Consider the following 27,229-nt stretch of genomic DNA (forward strand, 5'->3'; position numbering starts at 1 on the left):
ACACCCATGAGTACGAGGTCATGCCAGTAGGAGTCTTCTCAATTGTCCAGTAGGCCCATATCGCGTCATTTAGCTTTTCGTGCCAATCTTTGCCACCTTATATTATTGTCTATAATTCTAAGAAGTTCTTTGTTTATAGCCTCCGCTTGTCCATTTCCTTGGGGGTAGTAAGGTGTGGAGAATTTATGCGTTATCCCAAACTTTTTACACACCTTAGAGACCATTTTATTTTTGAGATTGGATCCATTGTCAGCAATGATTGACTCAGGAACACCGAACCTGAATACAATATTGTTCTTTATGAAACGGGCAACATGTTGTCCCTCAATTTTGACAAATGATGCGGCCTCTACCCATTTGGTGAAGTACTATGTAGCCGTTAATATAAAACGTTGGCCGTTTAAGGCTTTCGGTGAAATCATTCCGATGATATCAAGACCCCACATCGCAAATGGCCATATAGGCTGTGTTGAGTTGAGTGGTACGGATGGTGCATGGATGAGGTCTCCATAAAGCTGACATTTGGGACACCTCTTTACGAACTTCCAACAATCTTCAGCCATGGTGGTCCAGTAATAGCCTTGGCACCTGATTTTTTGAGCTAAGGTGGCTGCACCAAAATGACCTCCTTCATTGTGTAACTCTGTCAGTACTTGGTCGATTTCTGGCTGATCAAGACACCATAGAATGATGTCATCGAAAGACTTTTTGAACAGGATATCACCTCTTACTAAGAATCCTATAGAAGACCTTCGAACGACTTCTTTATCTTTTTTGGTAGCTCCTTCAAGGTATAACCCATCTTTCACCAATGACAGAACATCGTAGAACCACGGTTTTACCTTAACTAGCTCATTTGATGCCACGAGAGACGTTTTCCCATCGTTCTCATTTTTTTGTTCTATTTCTTCTTCGATCCATGATGGGGAAGGATCATGTTTGTTCCTGATATAGAATGACAACCTGGTAATTTCTGGAGGAATATCAACCATTGAAGCAAGGGTCGCAAGGGCATCAGCGAACCGATTATTTTCCCTAGTTACATGCTGGAAGGTGATTTTCTTAAAATATAGAATCATCTTTTCCACTTTTTCTTGATAGGGCTTGAGCTTTTCTTCTTTTATCTTCCAAATCCCTTAAAATTGGTTTATGACGAGTAAGGAGTCACCAATCACTCGTATTTGTTGGATTTTCATTCCCATAGCGTTCTCGAGCCTGATTATCAAGGCTTCATATCTAGTAACGTTATTGGTGCATGGGAAATTTAATCTGATGGCTATTGGAATTTAAATCTTCTCGAGTGAGCATAGTATGACCCATATACCTGACCCATATTCATTCTTTGCACCATTGAAGTATAGGTCCCAAATTGATTCCTCAATTGTGAAGAGGTTCTTATCAGGGAGATCCGTGTTGATGGGAGTGTTATCTGATAGTGTGTGTTCAGTTAAGTGGTCAGCAATGGCTTGTCCTTTGATCGGTTTTTTAGTAACATATTCGATCTCGAACTCGCTCAATAGCATTCTCCACTTCGCCAAACGTCCGTTCATGACAGTCTCTCCAATAGGTACTTGAGTGGGTCTATTTTTGAGATGAGCTTTGACTTAATGAGATAAGACATAGTGTCTTAACTTCTGCATGGCCCACACAAGCGTCAAGCAATGCTTTTCTACATCCGTGTATCTCGTCTCATAGTCCACCATAGTCTTGCTGATGTAGTATATTGTTTGTTCTTTTCCATGGTCATCGTATTGTCTTAACATTGCCCCAATGGTCTTGTCTCCACTGACATGTATAGGAACATGAATTTATCTAAACTTGGGGGGCTTAGGACTGGAGGTTTCGTGAGGTACTCCTTGATTTGATCAGGTTGGTGAGATGATCAGGCCTGGCCTTCGACTTGACCAAAATTTCGTCGACATAGTCTTCCATGATGGTGCGCATTAAGTCATAGAAGATGCTAGTCATTGCCCGCTGATAAGTTGTCCCTGCATCTTTTAGGCCGAAGGGCATGACTTTGTAGCAATAAGTACTCCATTGCGTTACGAACGAAGTCTTGGTATAGTCTTCTTCTACCATGAAGATCTGGTTGTAACCTGAGAAGCCGTCCATGAATGACAACATCTCGTGCCCCACAATGTTGTCAACCAAGGCATCTATGTTTTGTAATGAAAAATTATCCTTTGGGCATGCCTTGTTGAGGTCTCTGTAGTCAACACACACTTGGATCCTCCCATCTTTCTTGGGTATGACCACTATGTTGGCCAATCATTCTGAGTAATCGACGGGGGTAATGAACTTCGCCTTGAGCAGTTTATCGTTTTCTTCCTTAATTTTATGCTCAAGGTGGATCTTCTGACATCGGAGTTTCTGCCTTATAGGCTTTGCCCCTTCGTTGAATATGAGGTGATGTTGCACCAATGTGGGATATAGCCCTGGCATATATCCTTGAGAAAGAAAATCATATTTTCCTGCTTCTCAAGAGATAAGGAGGTTCCAATCTTGGTTAACCTTGGGTCCTTCTCAGCTCCTAGGTTTATGTCGATCGTCTCTTTGATGATAGCTGTTGGGTCACCACCGAACCTCTTCTTGAATTACCCAACATGGGAAGTGAGTTCCTCAGGTTGAGAGATTTATTTAGACTCTTGGCTCTCTTGATCTTTGTCTTGGTCATCTAATTCGTCATCTTGGGTATTGTGCACTGTTATCGGGCTATCTTGGGTGTTCATAGTTTTTTTAAAAAAAATTTCATCATTATCAGTTTTATCATGTTTTGATTTTTCAACGGTTTTTGAAATAACTCAAGAGGTATCCCTTATGGGACTCACGAGAGAAATGTTGGGGACTGGACGGGTATGGTGGTTAGATGGCCACCCTGCGCCTATCTATTTTTTGGCACCAGGACTTGAAGGTGCCGTTGGTATGCTTTCAATGATTCTCGAGATAGAGGAGTGATCAACCAATTCCATTCCTAGGTTTGAATTGGTGGATGAGCATGCTTGGCTGTGTTAGAGTCGAATGTGCATACCTTCAAATCCAGGTCAGCAAAAAGGTTTTCAATTCTCAGTTCTTATGTGTGCTGAGATGTGGAAGAAGAGTTATTCCCCGTTGAGGATTCAAGGATCACCTTAGGCCATTTTGAAGGACGGGCATCGACAGGATTGACGCTTTGAATGCCTCTAGATACAAAGCACGGATAGTTTGAAGGCTTCATCCAGCATTACAATAAGGTGAGAGAACACCCGAGACCTTTGCGATCTCCGTTATCAGTTTTGGCTTCGAATGATTCATAAATTGCCTCCGTTACACCTTGCCCTTGACTACCCAAGCCTTGGCCTGGTTGGAAGCCTTAGGAGCAGAGCATGTACCAAGCTTCGAGGGACCCGAAACCGTATCGATGTTGACATTAGATAATGTCATCCATCGATGCAGAAGTTTGCAAAATTTGAGGAACAGGGTCACCGGCCTTTAGGCATAAGGTGGCACAATTGGCTTGCTTGAAGGAAGCGAGCGGGATTTCTCCGATCTTGACTCCTACAACTAGCTTCCCGTTGTGTATACTAAGATTGAGAAAAGTAAGGGGTTCAGCACATACCTTTGCGACACCATTTTTAGTTGGAAATTTTATGCATTGATGGAGTTTAGAGGCGACCACGAGGTTTTAATGCAGCCAAGGTCTTCATAACAACATGTTGAAAGAAGGTTTTATGTCTAAGACATAAAACTTTATTACTTTGAAGGTAGGGCTGATCTTGAGTGTGAGAGGCAGTATGCCTTTAGCTTGTCTTTTGGTTCCATCATATGCAGCGATAGTTAGTTGACACGACTCGAAGTCATCTGCGTTTTTGCTTATCTGTTTCATTGTTTTCATAGGGCATATGTTTAAGGATGCCCCATTATCAACAAGCACTTTTCGTATCTCATATCCTTGCCTGAAGACGGTGATATGCAAAGGTTGGACGTGAAATCGGTTGAAGCTGGCTGGGATGTCATCGCCTATGAACATGATTGGTGTTGGTTCCATCAGCTGGTTGATCATTCTGCACAACTTATCCGGCTGTGTGTTGCTCGAGATGTGTGTCTTGGCAAGGACCTTCTCGATCTGGGCTCTATGTGCTGGTAAATTGGCGAGTAGCTCCAAGATGGAGATTTGAGCCTAAATCTTCCTGAGATCAGCTTATAGATCGTAGGTGGTTGCAGATCCTTGAATTTCCTTGTTTAGCTCGTGATCTACGACCACCATTGGTTGTTTGGTTTTTGAGGTATTTCCCATTCTTTTATCGAGAGTATCAGTCATCAATTGAATGGGTTTGAACACTCGGCCTCTTCGGGTTAAGGAGTCAACCTCGCCAGCCTAAAGCTCGATAGGGTCAGCCCTAACAAGAATAATAGGAAACTTTGGGGTGTTGGCCCCTTGCTTGGAAGATGACGCCTTTTCATTGGTCCTGACCATAAGTCATCTTCGTCACATTGGTCCCATTTGGAAAGGTTATCGAGGTTTGGAGATGAAGGGCTTCCTCTTAGGAGGCTCAAAAGATCTTCTTCGAGCTCTTGAAAGTAATGATCACAAGCCAATATGAACTGACTGGGATCCTCTTCTTTGTCTCCACACTCAATCATGTGAATAACAACGTTCTCTTTTGGGTTGTCTTGAGCTCCCGACTTTTCGGCCGTTGTGACCATATTTTTAGGGAGAGGATTTGTGAAGATACCCATTTTCACTACCTGCTCTTATCTATGACTTGAAATGGTGGTTCAGATGGTTGAGGGAAATAACCCATATTCTTAGCCAAGTGTAATTCCAACACTTTTTCTAATGGGTCTTTAAGATGGGTGAAATTATCCTCTTGTCTTTGGTTATTATTTTGAGCATTGGCTCTAGGCTGACCCTATCGGTTTTGATTCTGATTATTGCGTTGAGCAGCAAAACTTTGGGCCGATCCGTTAACTACGATCTCATTAACCTGACCGGAAGCATTCCCCTTGTATTTGTTCTTATTTTGGGGAGTTGTTATCGACTTGTTGTCGAGCTTGGTGCTGAGGGGTGTCCCTCTGACTCTTTCATGTCACGCCACCCTCTTGATCATGGAGTCAAAAGAGTGGGGGATAAGACCTTGGCTGAAGAAGGTCCTGTACTCGGAAGCAGCATTCTCTAAGACTATGGAGATCTTGGCTAGATCTGTAAGTGGACATTCTATGACCCGTATTGCCACCTCGCGGAATTGACCGATGAAATCCTCGAAGGATTCTCTTGGGTCTTGTTTTGTTGCACTGAGTTCGCTCAGGGAGAGAGGTCTTGTTGTCGACCCACGGTAGTGAGAGACAAATAGGTTGAACATTTCGTTTGGAGTGATGTGTGGTCGAGCGAACATTGTTCTCCGATGTCAGTTCTAGGCCTCACCGGTTAATGTTTGTGAAAAGATGGCCTTCAGTTGGTTAGGCTTATCTCGCAAAGCTCGAACGGAGAGGAAGTACGCGTTGATGTGAATATCTAGATTGCTCTTCCCATTGAACTTGTTTCTGAATTCTGGGACGACAAATCCCAGGCGAAGGTCTTCCATGCCTCCAAGGGTCTCATGAACATAGGCCTTCGGAGGTAGAATTTCATGCATGCCCATTCTTACTAGCATATCCTGCATTGCTTTTAAGGTGCTTTCTTGTTGCCCACTGGTTGATAGGTTCCCAAGCATAGACTGATAAATTGAAACTTGGGGTATATGTTGGCTTGCATGAGATTGATGAGCTGCAGTCGCCGGAGCGGTTTGATACATTGATGCCTGAGGGACGTACTGATCCATAGGTGTTGCCATAAGTTGCCGAAATTGTACGGTTTGTTGGACAGGATTAACCAGAGGGACCGATTGAATAATCGGATGTGCTAAGGGTTGACCTCTACCACTAACTTGGTTTGGGATCGACCCGTAAGCTGGGGCATGGACAGTGTAACCTAGGTCAATTAGACTTTTGAGAGCAGCTTGGACGCCTAAGGGTCGGTTTGAGTTGACACATCTGCTTCATACAGTGTTTAGACTTTTGAGAGCAGCTTGGACGCCTATCTAGCCTAAGGGTCGGTTTGAGTTGACACATCTGCGTCGTACAGTGTTCAGAACATCATGAGCTGTACTATGGTTGCTCGAGGTTGGGTTAGATCCCCTAGACCTAGGTAGGTCTTGGTTTTGAGATCGTTGCACCTCAAGGTTATCTTAGTTCGAGTTTTGGGAATTGGCTTTAGATGTTGCTGAATTTCTTCCCTCGCTCGACTTCTACTTTGGTTGCTTAAAATACCCTGTAGGACGATGCCTAGTCGGACTCCCTGACTATTCAAGGTTTTTTGGGAGGAGCCGGCTTTTCAGGCCACACAGATCTCAAGCTTAGGAGTGGATGCTTGAGACTGCTTCTAATTGAAGACTTGGGCATTGGATAATGGAATGTCTTGAGGTCTGTTGATAACTCCAAGGGATTGCAGCATATTGGTCCATAGGTTTGGGCAAGTTAGGCTTAGAGTTGGTCGTGGAGTAGTCATCATGGTTGCCTTGAGTGACTGACATGGTGATTGCTTTTGGCTAGGTTCTAAAATCTAGACTTAGGTAAGATCTAAACTTGACGACTTAGAGCAAACTTAGCCTGACACTAGCGGCAAAAACATTAGCGAAGACTTAGGCTAAGACTAGACTGGAACCTAGACTTACTAGACTCAATGGATTTTGGCTAAGACCTTGAACTAGGGTAAGCCTAGTCTAGCTCTAGAAGCAACTCTTAAGCTTAGACCTATGCTGGAACCTAGACTAGATGGCGCACGAGTCTCAGCTCGGGCCAAGAGTGGGTCTAGGTTTGAAGGGGTAAGAAACGCTAATGTATTTTATTTTATTTTTTTTATCTTTTTAATTTTGATGAAACATAGTTAAATTAATCATGGGGAAAACAGGGAAAATATGATTTCAGTAAAAATTAACAAACTAAAATAAAATCAAAAGGGCAGAAACATAACAGATCTATCTGAAGCAAAATAATTTTTTTATATTTTAGGTAAAAAATTGGTCAACAAGGAGGCAAAAGTCCTTGGAATGGTCCTATAGGGTCCTAGAATTTTTCTAGGACACTTGCAGTTGCGGCACTAGTGGTGTCACCCTTGCAGGGTGGGTGACACGGCTGGTGTTGCTCAAAAAAGTATTATTTTTTATTTTTTTTATATTTTTATCTTATTAATCTTGATGAAATAAGACTACTTTAAACTTGGAAGAAGCAAGAAATAAAAATATTTATGATGAAATAAATTAAAATAAAGTAAAACATAAAAGCTTTGATTAAACTGAAATTATTTTTTTTTTTTTGTATTTTTAAAAATTTTATTTTGATTTGAATTTTTTTGTGCAGTCACAAAAGAATCCTTGGAATAGTTCCACAATTTTTCAGAGGTTTTTGAGACCTTTGAATTTGGGCGATACTGGGAGTGTTGCCCAGAAGAAGCAGGGTTCGGAGCACTGAAACCCTAGATTTTGGTCACATCTGAATTTTGGGACCTTTTGTGACTGAAAACAGTGAATAAAAATCATATTTTGAAGCTTGGATCAAGCTTGAAATAGCCCCACAGTGGGCGCCAAACTGTTTACGATGAAAACCTGACAGATCTTCCGATGAAGATCTCTCGAATTTTAACACCTCAAACTAATTAAAAAGATGTAAATAAAGTGGTAGAGAAAGTGGGATAGATCGAATTCATATCAGAGGCCAGATAGAGCCAGCATGATCTAGAGCATTAAAATACAATTTTTAAGACAAGTTAACATATCAAAAATAAATAAAAGAAACAAAATAGTAAAAAGAAAAAGAAAGAGTGAAGAAGAAATAATACAAAACCAGACCTAATGGCCGGGATTCCAGAGCCTTCGAGGGGTCGTCTGTATCTGAACCGATTTCCTTGGCCTCTTTGATTTCGGATGTTGACTAGCAGATCTTTGATGTAAAGGGTTATATCTAGGGTTGTTGTGCCATAATTCTAGTTTTGATATAAGGTTTTGTTCCCTACGTTTAGGTTTTCTCAATATTGGGGTTTAGGATTTTAAGAAGCTAGGTTTCTATCTTCTCTAGGGTTTTCAATTTAGAGATTTTTTTAAAGCTGTCGGTCTTTCTAGGGTCTAGATGAGAATTTCCTTGGTTTTATAAGAGTTTTGTGATCTCTAGAGGTTGAATATGAATTCTGAGATTTTCTGTAATTTTTTGAGATTTTTGGGGATCTTTCCTAATTTTTTGAAAATTATCCTAATTTTAAAAAATTGTAAGGTTTTTTTAATCTCCTTTTCTCTCTCCTTTTGGGTTAAGGAGAGGGGGTATTTATAAGATTCGATTGGTTATTTTTCCTAAATGTTTTAGAGTTTTTTTAGAATTTTTCGATTTATCTTGAAGTTTTAGCCTTATCTAATTAAAAAAAATGCGTTTACTGCATTATCATATGCATTGACTGCATCATCAGTCCGCATCTGGGCATGTCGGACCCGTTACAGCCTGGCCCGTGGCCCGATAATTGGGTCTCACATGGACTAAATTATCATTTGTTATATCTTTTTATTTGTAGGTCCGATTCAGGCGATTCTTAGACCATTAAAAAGATCTTGGGATCTACTTCAAATTAAAATAAGATTTACATATTTTTTGTGTAATTAAATTGGATCTACTAGGATAATGTGGTCTTAAAAAACCATATAATTTGCCAGATTTAAAATGGGGTGTCTACAATGGGAAACAACGTAGACAACCTTTAAGGCCGATAAGCATACAAACAAGTACCAATTTGATTACATTCACTCAAATGTATGGGGGTGAATTATATTTTTTTTTATTTGTTGATGACTTCTCAAGAAAAGTATGGATCCAAACTCTCAAGTCTAAAAGAGATGTGTTTTGTGCATTCAAGAATTTTAAAGTCAGAAGTTGAAAAATCTACAGAGCAACACATCAAAGTTCTTGGGGCTGATTATGGTGGAGACTTTGTAACAAATGAGTTCAAAAATTTTAGCAAGGTCAAGGGAATTACTAGGCATTACACAAATACCTACAATCCTCAACAAAATGGTGTGGTCGATAGGATAAATCACACTTTGATGGAGCGTGCGAGGTGCATATCAAGCAACGCCGACTTAGAACAAGAATTATAGGTGGAAGCTGTATCAATGGCTTGTTATCTTATCAACCGATCACCTTCGGTAGCATTGAGAAGCAAAACTCCTAATGAGGTATAGTATGAAACTCCGAGTAACTATTCCGAATTTAAAAAATTTTTGTTGTGATGGATATGCACTTATTCCAAGTTGCCAAAGGAACAAATTGTATCCAAGGTCAAAGAAGTACACCTTTGTGGGTTATAACAAGGGTGTGAAGGGGTACCGATTATAGGATCTAAGCACCCAAAAAAAAACCACTAGTCGTGATGTGCATTTTGATGAATCCAAGGTATTGGAAAAAGGGATGATGGTGAAGGACATGGTCAAGAAGTGCAGCAAGAGAGCTAAGAATTTGAAAGCAACCTCGAAATACTTCTATCAAGTGCAACTATGCCTTATAAGAATATACCTATTGATCATAGTAAAGAGATGAAAAACTAAGAAGTCAAGATGAAAAACTACATGGCCATCAAGATGAAGTTATGCCTTTGGCATATAGGTGCTCTACTAGAGAAACTCACGCACCCAGGGGGCACAAAGATTATATGGATCCAAATACTTTATATGCTTTGATAGCCGAAAATAAATAGGCAACATCATTATGTGAAGCCATTAATAGCAATGGTACTGAGCATTAGAAAAGAGCTATGGAATAAGAGATATTGGCCCATCAAAGAAACAAGATTTGGGATTTAATGGAGCTACCGAAAGGTAGAAAGGCCGTTGGTTGTAAATGGGTGTTCAAGATAAAGAAGGGGCTCAATGGCAAGCTTGAAATATATAGGGCAAGATTGGTGGAAAAAGGTTTTTTGCAAAAATAAGGCATTGACTTTGATGAAATTTTTGCACCGGTAGTCAAGTTGGTTTCAATTCGCTTGGTGCTTGGGTTAGTTGCTATGCATGATTTAGAGCATGAGCAAATGGATGTGAAGACGGTTTTTTTGCATAAAGAACTTGAAGAGGAAGTGTACATGCAACAACTAGAAGGCTTCATAGAGAAGGGCAAAAAACGACTTATGTGAAAATTGAATAAGTCATTGTACAGGCTCAAGCAAGCATGAAGACAATAGTATAGAACATTTGATATGTTCATGATGAGCCTCAAGTATACAAGAAGTAAGTATGCCCATCACATCTATTTAAAGTTCTTTGATGATGGTACATACTTGATTTTAGTCTTATATATGGATGACATGTTTTTGGTGTGTGCAAAAATAAGACAAAAATTAATGAACTCAAGACTTTTTTTAGTACAAGATTTGAGATGAAGGATCTCGATCTGGTAAGGAAAATCCTTAGGATTGAAATTGAAAGTGATAGACAAAAGGAAATTTTATCATTATCTCAAAAGGATTACATAGAAAAGGGTGTTTGAAAAATTTGGCATGAAAGATGCAAAGCCAGTGAAGACACCCATAACGTCTCACTTCAAATTGTCTTCAATACAAAGTCTGAAGATGGAAGAAGAAAGAAAAAGCGTGGTTAAAGTTCCTTATGCAAATGCAATTGGAAGTTTAATGTTTTCCATGGTATGTACAAGATCGGATATCATGCATGCGATCGGTGTTCTAAGTCGATTTATGGCAAACCCCGAAAAGGTTCATTGGGAAGCAACAAAATGGGTGCTTTGATACTGAAGACGCACAACTAGTTATGCAATCACATTTGGCAAGGGCTCAACCCAAATGCAAGGTTTTTTGGATGTGAATTTTGTCGATGATCTTGATAGAGACAAGCCGACTACCGCATTTGTTTTTTGGTTTGCAAATAGACCAGTAAGTTGAATGTCAAGGCTTCAAGATGCGGTAGCATTATCAACTACCAAAGCCGAGTACATGGCGGCAATGGAGGCATAAAAAAAAATCGTGTGGCTTCAAGGATTGATGGGTGAGATGGACATTGTGTGCATGCCAATAAAATTATTTTACTACAATATGAGTATTATCCATTTGGCCAAGAACCCGATTCACCACAATAAGTCAAGACACATATTATTTTAATATCACTATATCCAGCAAGTTGTTGAAGTTGGAAGAGTTCGATTGGTCAAAATCAAGACTGAATACAACCTTGCAGATATGCTAAACAAGACCATCCAAGTAGAGAAGTTAGAATAGAGTCTAACTTCTCTAAATTTCAAGAAAAAAAAAAAGTGATAGATTGATAAGGCAAGGGTGTGGTTTTGCATCAAGGTGGAGATTTTTGAGACATGATGCCAAATCACCACCCCATGTGGTATTTCCAACTTGTTGAGAGTTATTTTAGTCATTATGAATAGCTGTATTGAGGGTTTATAACCCATTAAGTTGAGTAAGAAAAGAGCGAGACGAGAAGAAAAAGAAATAGAAAGTGAAAAATGTAGAGAGAGAGAAGGTTGGGAAGAAAATTTGGGGTTTTTTGCTACGAAACTCTAGCGCCACCATTTGGGCTCGAGTTGAGCCATTTTATCGGCATTGCTTTGCTACATTGATGAATCAAATCAAATAAAGGAGTTGATTGCAGGTGGTTTTGTGGTATGAAGTTTTTTTATTTGAGCTTTCTTTGAGATTGTATGAGGTAACTCTACATAACCCCAATCTTGTAAGTTTTCCTCTTGATAGTGGATACACATTTGCCTTCTGGCCTATGGATGTAGACTATCTTGGGTGAACCACGTATATGTGTGTGTCCCTATCTACTTTTTATGTGTTGTGCTTTGATGATTTCCCATATTACTTGCTTTCTTGTTTATTTATGTTTTCCAATTATATTGAACTTGTAATTGCATATTGGGTATGTTATTTGAGTGTTAAAATCATTGCGGTGGAGTGCTCACCATGTCAAGTAAGATTTGAAATATCCTGATATGCTCAAAAGGGATATCCCGATTTTACAACATTTGGAATATTAAAAAGATCTTAATTCATGTTCCTAGAACGTTCCCGCTTCATCTCTTCCTAAATATTTAATTCTTATAAAAAAACAACAAAGTTAACAATCAAAGTTATGAACACCAAATCAAGACCAACAGGTAAAATTGCTGACTGGTAGTGTTTGACTAATTTTAGGCTCTCCAACTTGCCAGTTTTGATTGGTTCGACTTACCAAACAAAATGGACAATTCTTTCCTAATGTATTATATATTTTTAACTATTATTCATATATATTTTTTAATATTTTTAAAACCTAGTCAAATCGATTGGACCCATGATCAGACCAATTTTGATAGGACCAAATCTATCGCCAGTTTGGTGCCCGGTCCAATCCTGATAACATTGGTAGCAACCTGAATAAAATGTTATCTTTCCTAGACTTTATTTAACCTAATCATTTTTAAGCTTTGGCCTAATCCTATCTAAATCATGCTTATCTAAAATCTAAGTCATACTTATCTAAAATCGCCTAACTTACTAAAAACTTAAACAAGAGAATATTAGCTTTTCTATGACAGCACCGACTACCCAATTCAAGGGTCAACAGTGAATATCAATGGCTGCCATGTTAGTCTCATTATATTTGTTAGAAAGAAACTAAATTACCACATTTTTCATGTCACCATTCTTCTTAAATATAGGTGCATGAGTGCCTCATGTGCAATGGAGATACAAAGCATTTCCACATGAGAAATTACTACAACCGTTTCTATGAGCGCAATCACTACCCAATTCAAGGGTCAACGGTGAATGTCAATGGTTGCCTTGTTGGTCTCATTATATTGTATGGAAGTAACGATATTAGCACATTTTTCATATCATAAATGTCCATTCTTCTTAAATGTAGGTGCCTAACCGCCTCATGTGCACGGGAGATGCAAAGCATTTCCACATGGGAAAGGACTAAAACGGTTTCTATTCTTCAGTTGGCCTCATTTATACTAGTTGAATTACGTGTGTTACGTAAGAATATAGTAAACAATCATGACTTTTTCATACATATTTATGTACCTTTTGAGTTACCTCACAATCCATCAATATGCTATGCATAGTCTATGAAAACGCGGCGACTCTATTTCAACTAACTGTATTTGTTTTTGTTTTTTTTTTTTTTTTTTTTTGGCTATTATACTCCTATAACTTAATCAACTTATGAATGATAAACAATTGATGATAGTATTGTATCATAAGGATGATACTTCTTAAGTATTAAATGAAAATAAATTTTACCTATCAAACAACTTTGTAATAGTCAACACGAGATGATTAAGGAGTTGTGTGCTTGCTTTTGTTAAAACCATATTAATTGTATATGATATGAAAGATAAACAAAAACATACTAATAAAAAAAAAAGCTTATAGTTATTCTAACTATAAAAGATAATGAGAGAAGAGTGACCTAGAGAGAAGCCCATATACACTACATTATTATAATTGAAAGAATGATAAGAAACTATTTCTAAAGCATGGAAAAATTTGTTGAAAAGATAAACTCAATTTTTATGGCTTAAAATTTTTAAAAGGGAAAATGTGTAAATTAAGGTTTAAAGTAGTAAAAATTTAAAAATTATAAATATAAGTTATATGTTTTATAATAGGTAAGACATAAAACTTTGTCTTTGAAATTTATAAATTATTAAAAAATCCAAGAAAATAGAATTGGTCTCCTTTTTTTTTTTTGGTAAATGTATTTAGTTTAAAATATTTGAAAATCTATAATAAAATTTAAAAGTTACTACAATTTTAGAAAGCATAGCAACACAAAACAACTTATTTTTTAAGAAAATTAAAATTAATAAAATTTAAAAAATAAAGCTATTATTTAAAAGTGCTAATAGAAAATAATTTCTTGTGAACAAAATTTCTTTTGATCATTTTAAAATTTCTTTAAAAGATTGGTCGTAAATGAAATTAATGAGCACAAAAATTTATAATTTATTTTTTAAAGAATTTCAGTTTAGTGATGACTGATGAGTCTTACATCAAAGGCAATGTTATTTATTTAAAACTTTTAAAATCTTTGGCAAAAAACTCAAAATATATACATAACTAAATCATACTATAGGATGTAAATAACACATTATTATAGTAATAATCCTGCAATCATACTTATAATTAACATTATTTTAAAAAACAATTTAGAAAATAAAAAATAAAATAAACGAACAATAAATACAGGGAAAATTACTTAAATATCTGTTTTATTTTTGTTATTACGAAAATACCTAAAACTCTCTGTTATTACTTATATATCCGTTTTTTGAACTTCATAACATTTTTTTAAAAAATATGAAACTACTCATTTTTTGTTTTTCAACCGAAATTATAATAATTTCAGTTTTTCAAAGACTACATTTATTTGTTTTTTGGTTTTTTGAAAAATCGAAAAATTTTTTTCTCAATGTGCAATCAGTTTCTTCCTTCCCTGAAACTGAACCAAATCTCGTGTTCCGTATATATAATGGAAAAAGCTTATTTAAGGTTGCAACCTTAATTTTATAATTAAAGGTGCACCTCAAAATCCATCATAAAAGGTTGTTTGGATATTGGGAAACCCTCTAATTGATCATCTTGATTTCAAGATATATGAATATTGAAAGAAATAACGATTTCGATTCCACGAAATAGTGTATCTTGCAATACATTTTCTAAACCGTCTATTTTCAAGATTGTGTTTATAGATCTACTTGATTTGAACCGTTTTTAGAGTTTACAATCTTATAATTAGAGTTGAAAATAAATTCTCAAGCCATCCTAAGAAATTTTTATATCAAAATTATATTTATGATAAAATTTAGAGGTACGCTTTAATTGGATTGTTTAAGTTTGCAACCTTATGCAAACTACACCCACATATAATATAATACTTATTTTTATTACTACTACTGAAATAGTATATTGGTAAAGGCATAGAAGCCTCTTCAAGAGGTTTTGGTATCAAATACCACCCATTCCATGATGGGTTTTTTTTTATCTTTTTAATAAAATAAGAAACATTCATTTTCTATTGAAAAAAATTAGATTGCATATAGTGGGACTCGAGCCCTTATCGTGAAAGGGTAGAATCATGCATGATAACTGAAAAGCCAATTCATCTCCGAGTTTAAATATTTGGGCATACATAATATTGATAAAAAATCGATACATGGGTCAAGGCCAAATAACTTGTCTGAATCCACAAACAGTGAAGTTCGATTTTTCAAAAACCGAAAATGGGTAATTTCATCTTTTAAAAAAAATTGTTATAAAATTTAAAAAGTGGGAGTGATAATGAAAAGTTTTAGTTATTTTTGTAATAACGAAAAAAATTAGATTGCATATAGCGGGACTCGAGCCCTTACCGTTGAAGTGTAGAGGCATGCATGATAACTGAAAAGTCAATTCATCCTTGAGTTTAAATATTTGAGCATACATAATATTGATAAAAAATCGATACATGGTTCAAGGCCAATTAACTTGTGTGAATCCACAAACAGTGAAGTTCGGTTTTTCAAAAACCGAAAATGGGTAGTTTCTTCTTTTAAAAAAAATTCTTATGAAATTCAAAAAAAAAACATACGAGTAATAATGAAAAGTTTTAGGCATTTTTGTAATAACGAAAAATAAAATAGAGGTATTTTTGTAATAACGAAAAATAAAACAAAATATTTAAGTAACTTGCCCATAAATGTTTGCAAAGCATGGAGTTGGAATATGCCTTGTTATTGTCTTCTTATTGAGTTTCCCATATATACTCAAATATCTACAATAAATTGAATACTATTCATCAATCAAAAAACTAATACATCAAAAATATAAAATTTTATAGCAATAAACCAATAGAGAAGTTCAAAAACAAAGAAATAGGGGGAGTCGCATAGAAGATAGAGAGAGTGGACGTGAAGGGAGGGAATCATGGAGAAGGATGGAGAGAAACTATATAAAGGAAGGAAATGCATACTAACTTCCCCATATCTCAACTAAAAAAATTTCCTTATGGGTAAAAGGGAAGGGAAGGGAAGAGAACATTTCAACATGTTATCTTATTTCATTCCAATTCTTTAAATCTTTTGCCTTACTTTATCCATAAAATTTTCTTCTTTATCCTTAAACTTTTTTTAAAAAAATCTCTCCAACATATTTTTCTCTTGCTGTTTTCCGCTTTCAACCCATTTTCTCTCTTTCTCACCACCTCCCATGTTACGTACACAACTTTAACTAAATCTGTCGTATATTTTCTGATTTTTTTATTTACTAATTTGTATAGAGGAAGAAAAAGAATTGATCTTCTCTCTAATAATTATCTCTCCTATAATTTGGATAAAGATGATAAAATTAAAGGATAAGAATTGATCATTCTCTCTAATCATTTACTTTCTCTCTCTTATCTACTCTCATCCCACGTAGCTCTCTCTCTCACCCTACCCTCACCCCTAAGGTATCTCTTATTTCTTACACACACATATATATATATATATATATATATATATATATATATATATTAGGGTATCTCTTAATTCTTACACACACATATATATATATATATATATATATATATATATATATATATATAAAAGGTTACGGTTTCTATAAGGTTACAACCTTAAACAATCTAATTAAGGCGCACCTCGAAATTTTCTCATAACATGTAATTTTGTTGCAAAAAGTTCTTAGAATTACCATAAAATCTATTTTCATATCTAATTAGAAAATTTTAAACTCCAAAAATAGTTAAAATAAGGAATATCTATAAACATATGAAAATCTTGAAAATGGACAACCTAGATAATGTGTTGCAAGATGCACTATTTATGCGACTCAAAAACTTTTTTTTTATTCATACATCTCTATGTCGAGATGATCAAATAGAGGGTTTTTCAACATTAAAACAGTCTTTCCGATAGATTTTTGAGGTGTATCTGTAATTCTACATTTTAAAGTTGCAACCATATATAAACTCTTCCCATTTATAAAAGATGGCAGTTTAAATTTGTTAGCTCTCATCCTGATGTTTCTTGTGCATACTCTTTCTCTCTCTCAAATTTAGTTATTCTAAAATAAGTCTCTCTTCCCTAACCACAACTTTTGCTCTTGCTCTTGCTCTATTCCACAAGCCTTTCATCCCTTCAAATCTCTAACCCAAACTTCATCCTTTCAAATCGCTACCCCAAATTTCTACCCCAAACTTCATCGGAAGCATTTTGGCCGGAATCTTGGATACCCACTGTTTTTTATAACTTTAGTACAAATGTTGTTGTGGATGGGAACACTGTGAACCTTAGATTGTGTGATACGGCTAGTCAAGAGGATTACAACAGGTTAAGACCTTTAAGCTATCGAGGAGCAGACGTGTTTCTTCTGGCCTTTTCTCTTATCAGCAAAGCCAGCTATGAAAATGTTGCAAAGAAATAGATTCTTGAACTTAGGCATTATGCTCCTGGTGTTCCGATAATTCTAGTTGGGACAAAGCTTGATCTTCGAGATGACAAGCAGTTCTTTATAGATCACCCAAGTGCAGTGCCCATAGAGTGGTGTTCCAAGACGCAACAAAATGTGATTGGAGCTCCTGCATACATAGAGTGCAGTTCCAAGATGCATTAGAATGTGAAGGCAGTTTTTGATGTAGCAATCAAGGTCGTTCTCCAGCCGCCCAAGCAGAAGAAGAAATAGAAGAGAAAGGCACAAAAGGGATGTTCCATCTTGTTATTCTAGCGAGACAACGGCCACCGACCCACAAAAAAAAAAAAAGAGTTTGGAACACCTGAGGTGAGAGAGTTAAAAAAAAGATGTGTTTTATAATTTGTTTGGATTAAAAGTTAGGATAAAAATAGGTAAATCTATTTGGGAGGTAGAATATAGGTTTTGAAAATTTGAATTTAATAAGAAATGAAAGTTAAAAATAGGGTCCATAGAGATATTTTTCAAAAAAAAAAAAAACCCTGAGATCTAATTGGTATCAACTTTAGGAAGTTTAACAAAATAGGAAAAATTCTTGGATATGAAAGCAATGTTGAGATAATGATGGATACGGAAATCTTCATCTCTTGTGTGTACTCTCTATTTTCAATTAAAAGATAAAAACAATGTTGAGATAATGATGTACATGAAAATCTCTCTTTCTTTCTAAGCATAAGATATAGAAACAATCTCTCTCAAATTAACTTATAAGATCTCCCTCTTGTTAATACTATACGTCTCTATCAAATTAACATATAAGATCTCGCTCTTGTAAGTACTCTCTTTTAATTTAAGAAAAGATTTCTATATTTCTCCTATAACATAGAAGATCTATGCTTCCCTTACTATCCAGCCGTTCAATTTTGATCAAGAGAGTCATTTATCGTTTGATCTTAGATCCAACATCTCAAATTATTTTATTTTTAATGTTTTATATACAAATTGTATGAATATGAAATTTAATACGTGTCGTCCTCTTATTGAGGCGCACCTATAAACAATATTAAAAATAATTTTTTAATAAAATATAAAGACCAAAATACTCCCTGAAAATTTCAAAAGTATTTTAATCATTTTATTTTATTGAAAATATTTTTCTACTATTTTTTGCTAATACGAGTTTAATAGAGGATTAGTCGTCCAAAATTTGGTGTCAAAATAGTTTATAGAAAAAAAATAAAATAAAATTTGATGTCAAAATAGTTTATAAAAAAGAATTAAAAATAAAATAGTATAGAGATGTGATTTAGGCAATCTTAACCCTTCTTTAAAAATGGAAGGTTGGATAAAAGGACGTATATAAATTTTATGTTGTAGGAGAAACATATAAAGCTTGTCCGGGACTATATGTTACTAAAATTTAAGTCCAAAAATCCATCTCAAAAATAGATTTTTAAGAGATGACTTATTTTTACTTGGACTTTAAGATAACGTACACCACCATAAAGTTTTGAAAAAAATGGTACACCCAGACAAGTGTAGGAGACATTTTCCCGTAAAGAAAAGCAAATAATCATGACAATTGAAAGCAGCAAATTTTCTCTCTTTCTACATGGATAAAGCTTACTTACACTGTTGTACCCCCATCTTCTAAACTAGTTTTGTGTTTCTTGCTTTCCAAAAAAACAGTCCCTCCCTCTCCCCCAGTTAGGGATGGCAAAAGCTGGCCCAGCGTCGTTCCTACAAGACCGGGCCTAGGCGGCACCAAATAAAATTAGGATAAATTTGAAGGAAAATAATATAAAAAGATAAAAAAGCCAGGACCAGGCCGGCCTATTATGGCTTAACCAAGGCGCACGCGTAAGGGCCGGGCCACCTTGTGGGAAAAGAAACAACTTTTCAAAACTTGCCTTCACTCTCTTGTATCTTCCATCCAAGAACAAAGCTCTTCCCTCCTCTGACCCGACCTTTTCCAGATTTATTATTTGCTCTCTCTCTCTCTCTCTCTCTCTCTCTCTCTCTCTCTCTCTCTATATCAAACTATTGATTACATATAAAAAAAAAGGCAGTCCTGCATGGTCGTGAAAGTGGTGTTACGGTGGTGGGGGACATGGGGGTCTTTGTAAGCCTCTCACTTCACCCAACGGAAAAAGAAGAACCAAACCAAAATCTGAAAACTCGAACAAAATCACACAACAGATACGAGATTGAGAGGGCCCCATATAAACCAAAAGTCTTCCATTTCCTTGAACATTAAAAAAACCAGAACGGAGCCTTATGCTCCTACACTTTTGTATCTCTTTCTCTCACTAAGATATTTTATTATTGTTGCAAGATTAAATATAAGGGCCATGGACGGATGTTCCCTAGTTTCTTCTCATCCGACACAACAAAAACCGGTAAAAAAAAAAGTAGAAAAAGATACACTTCTCTCTCTAAAACACCATCTTTAAGCATGATTATTGTGTCCAGCACCATGCCCATAAATAAACTTGGCGCTCTCCTCAGTGTAAACCTGTGTTTCTTTAGCCAACCTGTACAGAAAGCAAACCCCACAAAATCAGAAGAATTGCTTCAAATTTTTTACTTTAATCCAAAACCACAAGAATAAGCCCAAAATAATGAGAGAGAGAGAGAGAGAGGAGCCCACGATTTTCTGACGATTTTGCTGAGCATAGAGGCAGAAGAGAAAGTTTTGCCATCAAGGTAGCGGTTCTCTCCATTGATACGCTGCTTGCTTCTCTTGTCCAGCTCCTCTGCATTCGCAGTAAATGGCTCATCCGATGCCTGAACATTGTCCGTTTGTGATTAGTTTTAGAGAGAGAAAGCGAGTCTCTAAACCACAACAATTTAAAGAAATCACATACAATAATCCATCCCCAAGTGTCAGCATAGGAAGGAATGTGAGCAGAGTAGGGCACCACATCTGCACAACATTAAACAGCACTTCTCAATTTTTTGATTCCTCTCCTCCAAGACTATCAAGAAAAGCCTATGAGAATAACAATAACAAGAGAAGAAGAAAAATAATGTGACCCACATTTGAAAACTTGTTTGAGAGTGTTGTAGATGCAAGAGAAAACCTCAGTATGGGTAAGAACCCCAGCTGGTCCAGCCTGCAAATTCACATTCAAATTTTATAGGTTAAAAACACGTACATTAATCCAAATTGAATTATTCATTTTTGTGGGAATTGCTTCTCAAACGAGGGCTTAGGCCAAGAGGGGATGATTAGAAGTAGTGAAAAAAAGATACAGGATATATGGCCACAAGGTGCCGCCCAATTGGCGCAACCTTAAAAAGATATGTGTAGCTTAATAAGATTTATGTAGCAGACCTCAATTAATTAAAAAAAAAAAAAAAAAAAAGCCTTTTTGACAATGATGATAAATTCTGTAGGGCTTGCTTAATCTTGCACGTTATCCAACCTGTGTAACAAATATGCCCCCTTCATTCAATCCTGGCTTGACAATGGATTCATAGAAGGATTTGGTGTAAAGTTGATAACAGGGGCCTCCTTCTAATGGATCAGCAAGGTCTCCAATGATCACATCAAAGAGTTCTTCTCTTTTCTCAAGTTCAGCTCTGAGCCCAAAAACAAAAAAAAATATCAGATTTAAGAGAGAGAAAAACAAGATTACTCAGATTAGAGAGAGAGAGAGAGAGAGAGAGCAAACTTGGCGTCGTTAATGATCAGCTGAAGCCTGGAATCCATAAAGGCCTCCTGGTTCACGAGAAGGTGAGATTTGCAGAAATCAACCACTTCCTGTCCAGAAGAATATGTTTCATCGATTTTGAATCCAGGAAAATATGTTGACAATCAGAAGAAAAGGAAATAGTTCGTTGAGAATGGAAGGGTTGAATGACCTCGTCTATGTCACACATTACAACAAACTCCACAGACTTGTGTTTCAGTATCTCTCTAGCAGTCGAACCTTCTCCACCTCCCATTATGAAAACACTTTTTGGGCTGTAACAATAGGAATTATACGGTGTCAAACAGAGTAATCTGAAGAAAAACATTATACATTTGAGAGAGAGAGAGAGAGAGAGAGAGTACTTTGGGTGGTGAAGCAATGCAGGATGAACAAGACATTCATGGTATATAAATTCATCTATTTCAGCACTCTGGAGCTTGCCGTCAATAATCAGAGCCTAAATCCCAGAAGAAAAAAATCAGTTAAAAACCAAACCTTCATCTGAAAATAATCAAACTAAACTGTGGTAAAGAGCAGCTCTTCTGTGTATCTATTAGAGTTTAAAAGCTTGCAATATTGAGTATTGACCTTCCCAAATGGCCTCGTATCGAGCAGAGTAATGTCCTGATAATTGCTCGCTCCAGTATGCAAAATGCTACAACCCACCATCACAAAACAGGTCTATCAGCTAAAAACCACCAAAAAAAAAAAGAAAAAAAGATCCATTTCCCCTCTCTCCAAAGTAATTCATGTTCCATTAAAAGTAGTGAGAGAATGGAAACTTGGGTTGCTGAGACCTCTTGAGAGCGTAGCACATGCGAAGGTCTTGTTCGATTTCCTCCTCGTACCAGCAACACTTCCGCCGATCTTCTCCGAACTCACGAGCCATGGTGTGGATGCCATTGCCATTGGTGTGGGGAATATCCGCCATTTCTGCACAAACTAAAACAGAGTAAGGAAAAACTTCAACAGATAGAGAGAGAGAGAGAGAGAGAGAAGCGAGAAGAGATGGTAGCAAGAACAGAGTCAACAGAAGCCACAGAGTAGTAGGAAGAAGTGCTAGAAAGAAGAAAATGAAGAAAAGCTGAGAGAGAGAGAGAGGCAGTAGAAATACCAGAGGAAAAGAAGGTTGAAAGAAGGTGGAAACAGGGGAGTTAGAGAGAGAAAATGGAGAGTGGGGTGGTGAGAAAGGTTGGTGAAGGGGTTTATATAAGGTGGTGAACCAGCAGTGCGTGCTTTTATTCGCAGGTATTTCTGGTGCGTGCATCCCAAAAAAAGGTGAAAGAGTGTGTTTCAGAGAGAGAGAGAGTGAAAGGTGGCGCTTCTTCGCTTCATTTCATGGTGCCCGCGTGATACGCAGTTCCGCCGGGACTATCATTTTTAATCCACCCCATCATCACCATCTCATGCCCACATACATGCATGACATGCATGAATGCATGCATAATTCATGTTGCATCATCACCATCTTTAATTTGAAACTTCACTGGGCATCCCCATGGATGGCAATGGTCACTGGAGATTGTTTGAAATAGTGAATGGTACGAGAATTCCTATTTCCAGTATGTTATCTGTGACCAATTGTTTCGTGCGGCCTGGACCGTATTTGTACAAGGTGCGGTCCAAAAGTATAAAGCATCAATTTAGAGATGGATGCAGATAGGTGGTCTATCTAAAAATAATTATAACTAACTGTCTAAATATTTTTTTAATATAATTATTATTATTATTTTTCGAAATTTATTTATTTTTTCATATTCATGATCTCAATGTTAAAAATTATATGTTATCTAAAAATTAGGATCAAATTATATTTAAAAATATTTTTATTGCCAAGCTCGCATTTGTACATGTGTCAAGCTTAACTGCATGCTAACAGCATTCACTATCTATTTACTCCATTGGACAAAACATATGCTAGAAAGGAAAAAAGATTAGGGTCGTGGTGTTAGCAAACCCACATCTTAGTTACCACATTATGGTTTTAACTCTAAACACAACTCCATTAACAATTTCAAAAGATATATCTCAAATTTTTTTAATGCAATCCCTACAACCCATAAAATAATCTCAATTTACTAAAAAACTAGTGCCTAAAGATTGAATCGGGACTGCTTAATTTTTAAATGGCTAAAAAACTGATACCTTAAGATTGAATGAAGACTGCCTCATTTTTAAAGGGCTAAAAAACTAATACCAAAAGATTGAATCAAGATTACCTTATTTTTAAAGGGTTACGTCTAAGTGTTACAAAATTCAAAATTATTTAAATTTTTATTTTAAATAGAAATAAACCTTAATTTCCTTTCAAAACGTCATCCATATGCTTTTTTACTATTTTTCACATTTTTGCGATTAAAATACCTTTCACAAAATTATTAGGTCCGTGATGGCATGGCCATTTTTTAATTGCCGTGATGCTTCAAGTGGTTCTTCAAGTGCCTTGATGCTTCAAGTGAGCATCAAGGTTCTTTAAGTGATGTTTCAAGTGACCATATGATAGTCCAAAACACGGGTGTCGTGATGTATTGGCTAAGAACTTGCCATGACCATCATAAACCCGGGTCGACGTTATGCCTTCACGAATGCAAGACTACCATGAAGTGTACTGACCATCATAAATCCGGGTCAAGGACCTTCATGAATACGGTATTTTCGTAAGGAAGATGATAGAGGAAAAAAAAAAAAAGGTAGTACATATGAAGTCTTAAAAAAATTAAAGTTATTTTCAAATAATATAATAAAAAATCTTGTACGATTTGTTCGTTAGGGATACGGTATGATTGCTTTGTATAGATGGCTGGTCATAACAGGCCATAGACAAATAGAGAGAGGGATAAGGGATGAATTGGGAAAAGGATAAAAGATGATGATTAGATTAGATTAGAGAGAGAGAGAGTGTTGGTCTTGGTAGGAGCGAGGGCGTGCAGCTCCCACAATGATGTGGATGTGGGTGAACGGCGTCGCGTGGCGTGGCGTGGCGTGGCATGGCATGCCGGCCACTCTCATCATCACCATTCTCTCCTTACCCTCTCCCTCTCTCTCTCTCTCTCAAAATAGGAGTGCTCCGGGCTTGGACCTCAATAATATTCGGGTCTAAGTTTTGAACCCCAATCTCTTCTTTTGGGTTTAAAATTTGGACGCATAATCGACCCAAGGTCCGGTACATTTGTTGTGTCCTCGATCTAGTGGGTCTATTGCCACCTGAATATTAACGTGAAACATATGGGTTTTGACTATGAGTTTTTTTTTTGTTTTTTTTGTTTTTTTTTTTACCATCATTTATCCATCTTATTTGCAATATTTATAGTATTGTTTAATATTTATGGACACCCGCATATACCCACATTATTTACTATTTTACATAATAACTAGAAATTCTTAAAATACAAAAATATTGATAACATTTATAAAAACCAATATTATTCGAGACGAGTTCGGGTTGGGTCCAGCTAAAAAAATTATATATATATAAACTCTTTTCAACGCCTATAGGTGAAAATGAATACTGATTTCGTCTACCTTCATCATCATCCAAACTACATCGCATGATCACAATTGTCTGATAGTGTTTCATTTTTCTTTTCTTTTTTCTATAAATCCAAATTACTTGAAATTTGGAACGTGCGTACCCCTTAGTGATGCGCACCTAATAAAATATGAAAAAAATAAGTCACAAAATATAATCTATCGAAATACCCCCGAAAATTTATGGGGGTATTTTAGTTAATTTATATTTTAGGAAATACTTTTTTCATATTTTTATTATGTGCACCTCACTAAGATGCACACATCCTCCAAATTTCAAATCATTCTGATTAGTAAAAAAAAAATGAAAATTGAAACACTATTGGACAACTGTGACCGTGTGATGAAGTTTAGATGATGATGAAGGTAAGCGAAATCACTATTCATTTTGCCTATAAGTGTTTTGTAGTATCTTCCATATATATATATATATATATATATATATATATGAAATTTGGTTTGTAATGCATTTTTAAATATTCTTTACATTATGGTAAAGATTAAAAATTATTTTTGTCATTAATACTCACTTTAATTAAAAAATCGATTCGTTAAAATCTATTTTTTCATTAATTTATAATTTCATTTGAATGTGTTTTATTTTAATCATTTTTTATATGCTTTTCATATTTTAGTAGATTTTGTTTTTGTATCTTTTTTATTTTTTAACACTTTTATGATCGCCCGGGACTTACCCGGTTAGAACAGTTGAATCGGCCGGTTTATCGGTTAGACCTGTTAAACCACTTTCGATCCAATGTCCGGTTAACTGTTCTTGTTCGATTTTACGAATACTGGTTTAGACCCATTAAACTAACTAAAAACTAGCTAACCCAGTGGGTGAGTTCAGGTAACCCGACCGGGTTGGTTTTCCTACACTGCTTCTCGGTTTTTACCCAATTCGGTGATTTGATGAATTATTTATTGCGATTGTATATTATGAGATTGCTTATCTACGATACAATTGCTCTTAACCATAACCGTGGAATCCGATGGCTTGGGTACTCTCACAAAGCTCGAGAAATTTTCCTTTGCACCTTGGTCTTAGTCAATGATAGAGCTACTCAATCTTATATGTAGGGTCCAAAGGTGGTTATGACTTCCTTGTAGTAAAAATAAATGGTTTTATTATATTATTTTTTTAATTGAGATAAAAGCAAGGAGTTTTTATAAAACAAAAAGTTCTTGTATTCATGACTGTGGTTTGTATTGAGCGCCAACCTTAGACAATCAAATAATGTGCCCCTCTGCATTATGCTAGAAGAAGTAGTTTTGGTGCCGAAAAAAATTGCGATGACCTAAAAAATTGTTTTCATCCCCAATCTCACAATTTAAAGTTCTAAAAATGATGCACATCACATAAATATAGAAATACTCGAAAGTCTTGAAAATTGACAGTCCAAATAATGCACTACATGATACACTATTTTCAAAACTTGAAACCAAATTTTTTCCACATCCATATATATTGAGGTCAAGATGATCAATTTGAGAGTTTTGTAATGTTGGCACAATCTATTTTGGTAGGTTTATGAGTTCCACCTTACTTGTACAATATAAAGTTGACACCTTATATAAAAAAAATTAGTATACAAATGTATTAATCTCACAATTAAACTATAGCGTGGAGTAGAAGCAATCGGTCATTCTAAACCAATTAAAAATTGGTTCAAATTTAGTAATGGAAATTTAGAGAGATTTTTCTTAAGGAAAAGTGCTTTGTGCATCCACAAAACATTCATCTTTACGACAGATGTAAAGCAGTGATCTTACCAAAATAAAAAAAATTAAGGGCCTAAAAATACTATCCAAAAACTCATCATTTTTTATTTTAAAAATTAGTTTCTTACATATTACTTATGCCATGTTAGAGATTATATATATATATATATATATATTGTATGCATCGGGGGACATATCAGGGGATACAGTCCTACACTTCGTCCCCCAAGGTATAAAACATCCATCTTAACAATGAATGCAAATTGGGTGATCTCTCCAAAAAATAATTAAAACCAATGATTTAAATATTTTCTTCACAAAACTATTACTTTTAATTTTTAAAATTTTGTCTTTTTACATTTTGAATGATCTCCATATTAGAGACTATATATTCCCCAATTTCAAAAGTTTAAGTCTATGTGCTAACCGCTATCCATTATATATTCCTAAAAAGTTGGATCCAAAATCCATCTAAAAAATAGATAATAGAGAAAGGACTTGTATATATGAGTCACCAGATTCATAAAGACCGTGCTTTTTTAAAAAAAAACTTCACATGGATAGGCATGCAAATCTTTTTTTTATTAGATTTATAATTTATATCCGATACAAGTGGAGGGTTCTAAAAAAGTAAATAAAAGTTTTAAAAGGACTTAGATGTAAGTAGTGAGAAGAGATATAATGACTGAGTATATAGTCCTTGATAAATAAAATTTGTATTGCCGATATAAAATAGTGACTTAAAGCAAATTGATGCAAGTGCCTTTAAGTTTCAACTTGAGCAGTCGGCTAAATAATTTTTAATGGAAGAGTATACAAAGGGACTATTTATTTT

At 35.8% G+C, this 27,229-nt stretch overlaps 1 protein-coding gene and 1 pseudogene across 1 annotated transcript; one reads left to right on the forward strand and one right to left on the reverse strand.

Annotated features, from left to right (window-relative positions):
* The first annotated feature begins 8,891 nt into the window (after positions 1-8,891).
* On the forward strand, positions 8,892-17,761 carry LOC105420569 (rac-like GTP-binding protein ARAC3 pseudogene; annotated as a pseudogene).
* Positions 17,762-19,669: 1,908 nt separating this feature from the next.
* On the reverse strand, positions 19,670-22,585 carry LOC18428883 (thermospermine synthase ACL5). Its single transcript, XM_006838180.4, has 11 exons — positions 22,259-22,585; positions 21,942-22,077; positions 21,733-21,799; positions 21,507-21,601; positions 21,314-21,416; positions 21,124-21,212; positions 20,875-21,031; positions 20,487-20,562; positions 20,314-20,372; positions 20,097-20,233; positions 19,670-19,980 (listed from the first exon to the last, which is right to left on the reverse strand). The coding sequence occupies exons 2-11, from the start codon at positions 22,073-22,075 to the stop codon at positions 19,896-19,898; spliced, it is 1,002 nt and encodes a 333-aa protein (XP_006838243.1). The 5' UTR covers positions 22,076-22,077; positions 22,259-22,585; the 3' UTR covers positions 19,670-19,895.
* Between the last annotated feature and the right edge of the window lie 4,644 nt (positions 22,586-27,229).

The sequence above is a fragment of the Amborella trichopoda genome, chromosome 3 (assembly GCF_054954075.1).
Source record: "Amborella trichopoda isolate Santa Cruz 75 chromosome 3, AtrichopodaSantaCruz75HAP2 v2.0, whole genome shotgun sequence".
Classification (NCBI taxonomy): Eukaryota; Viridiplantae; Streptophyta; class Magnoliopsida; order Amborellales; family Amborellaceae; genus Amborella; species Amborella trichopoda.

Excerpts from the sequence above, each read along its gene's own strand:
- LOC18428883 (XM_006838180.4), bottom strand. The coding sequence starts at position 22,075 with ATGGCGGATATTCCCCACACCAATGGCAATGGCATCCACACCATGGCT. Across the intron at positions 21,417-21,506 it reads GCATTGCTTCACCACCCAAA|CCCAAAAAGTGTTTTCATAA; the intron begins GTACTCTCTCTC and ends CTATTGTTACAG. Across the intron at positions 20,234-20,313 it reads ACACTTGGGGATGGATTATT|GCATCGGATGAGCCATTTAC; the intron begins GTATGTGATTTC and ends GACAATGTTCAG.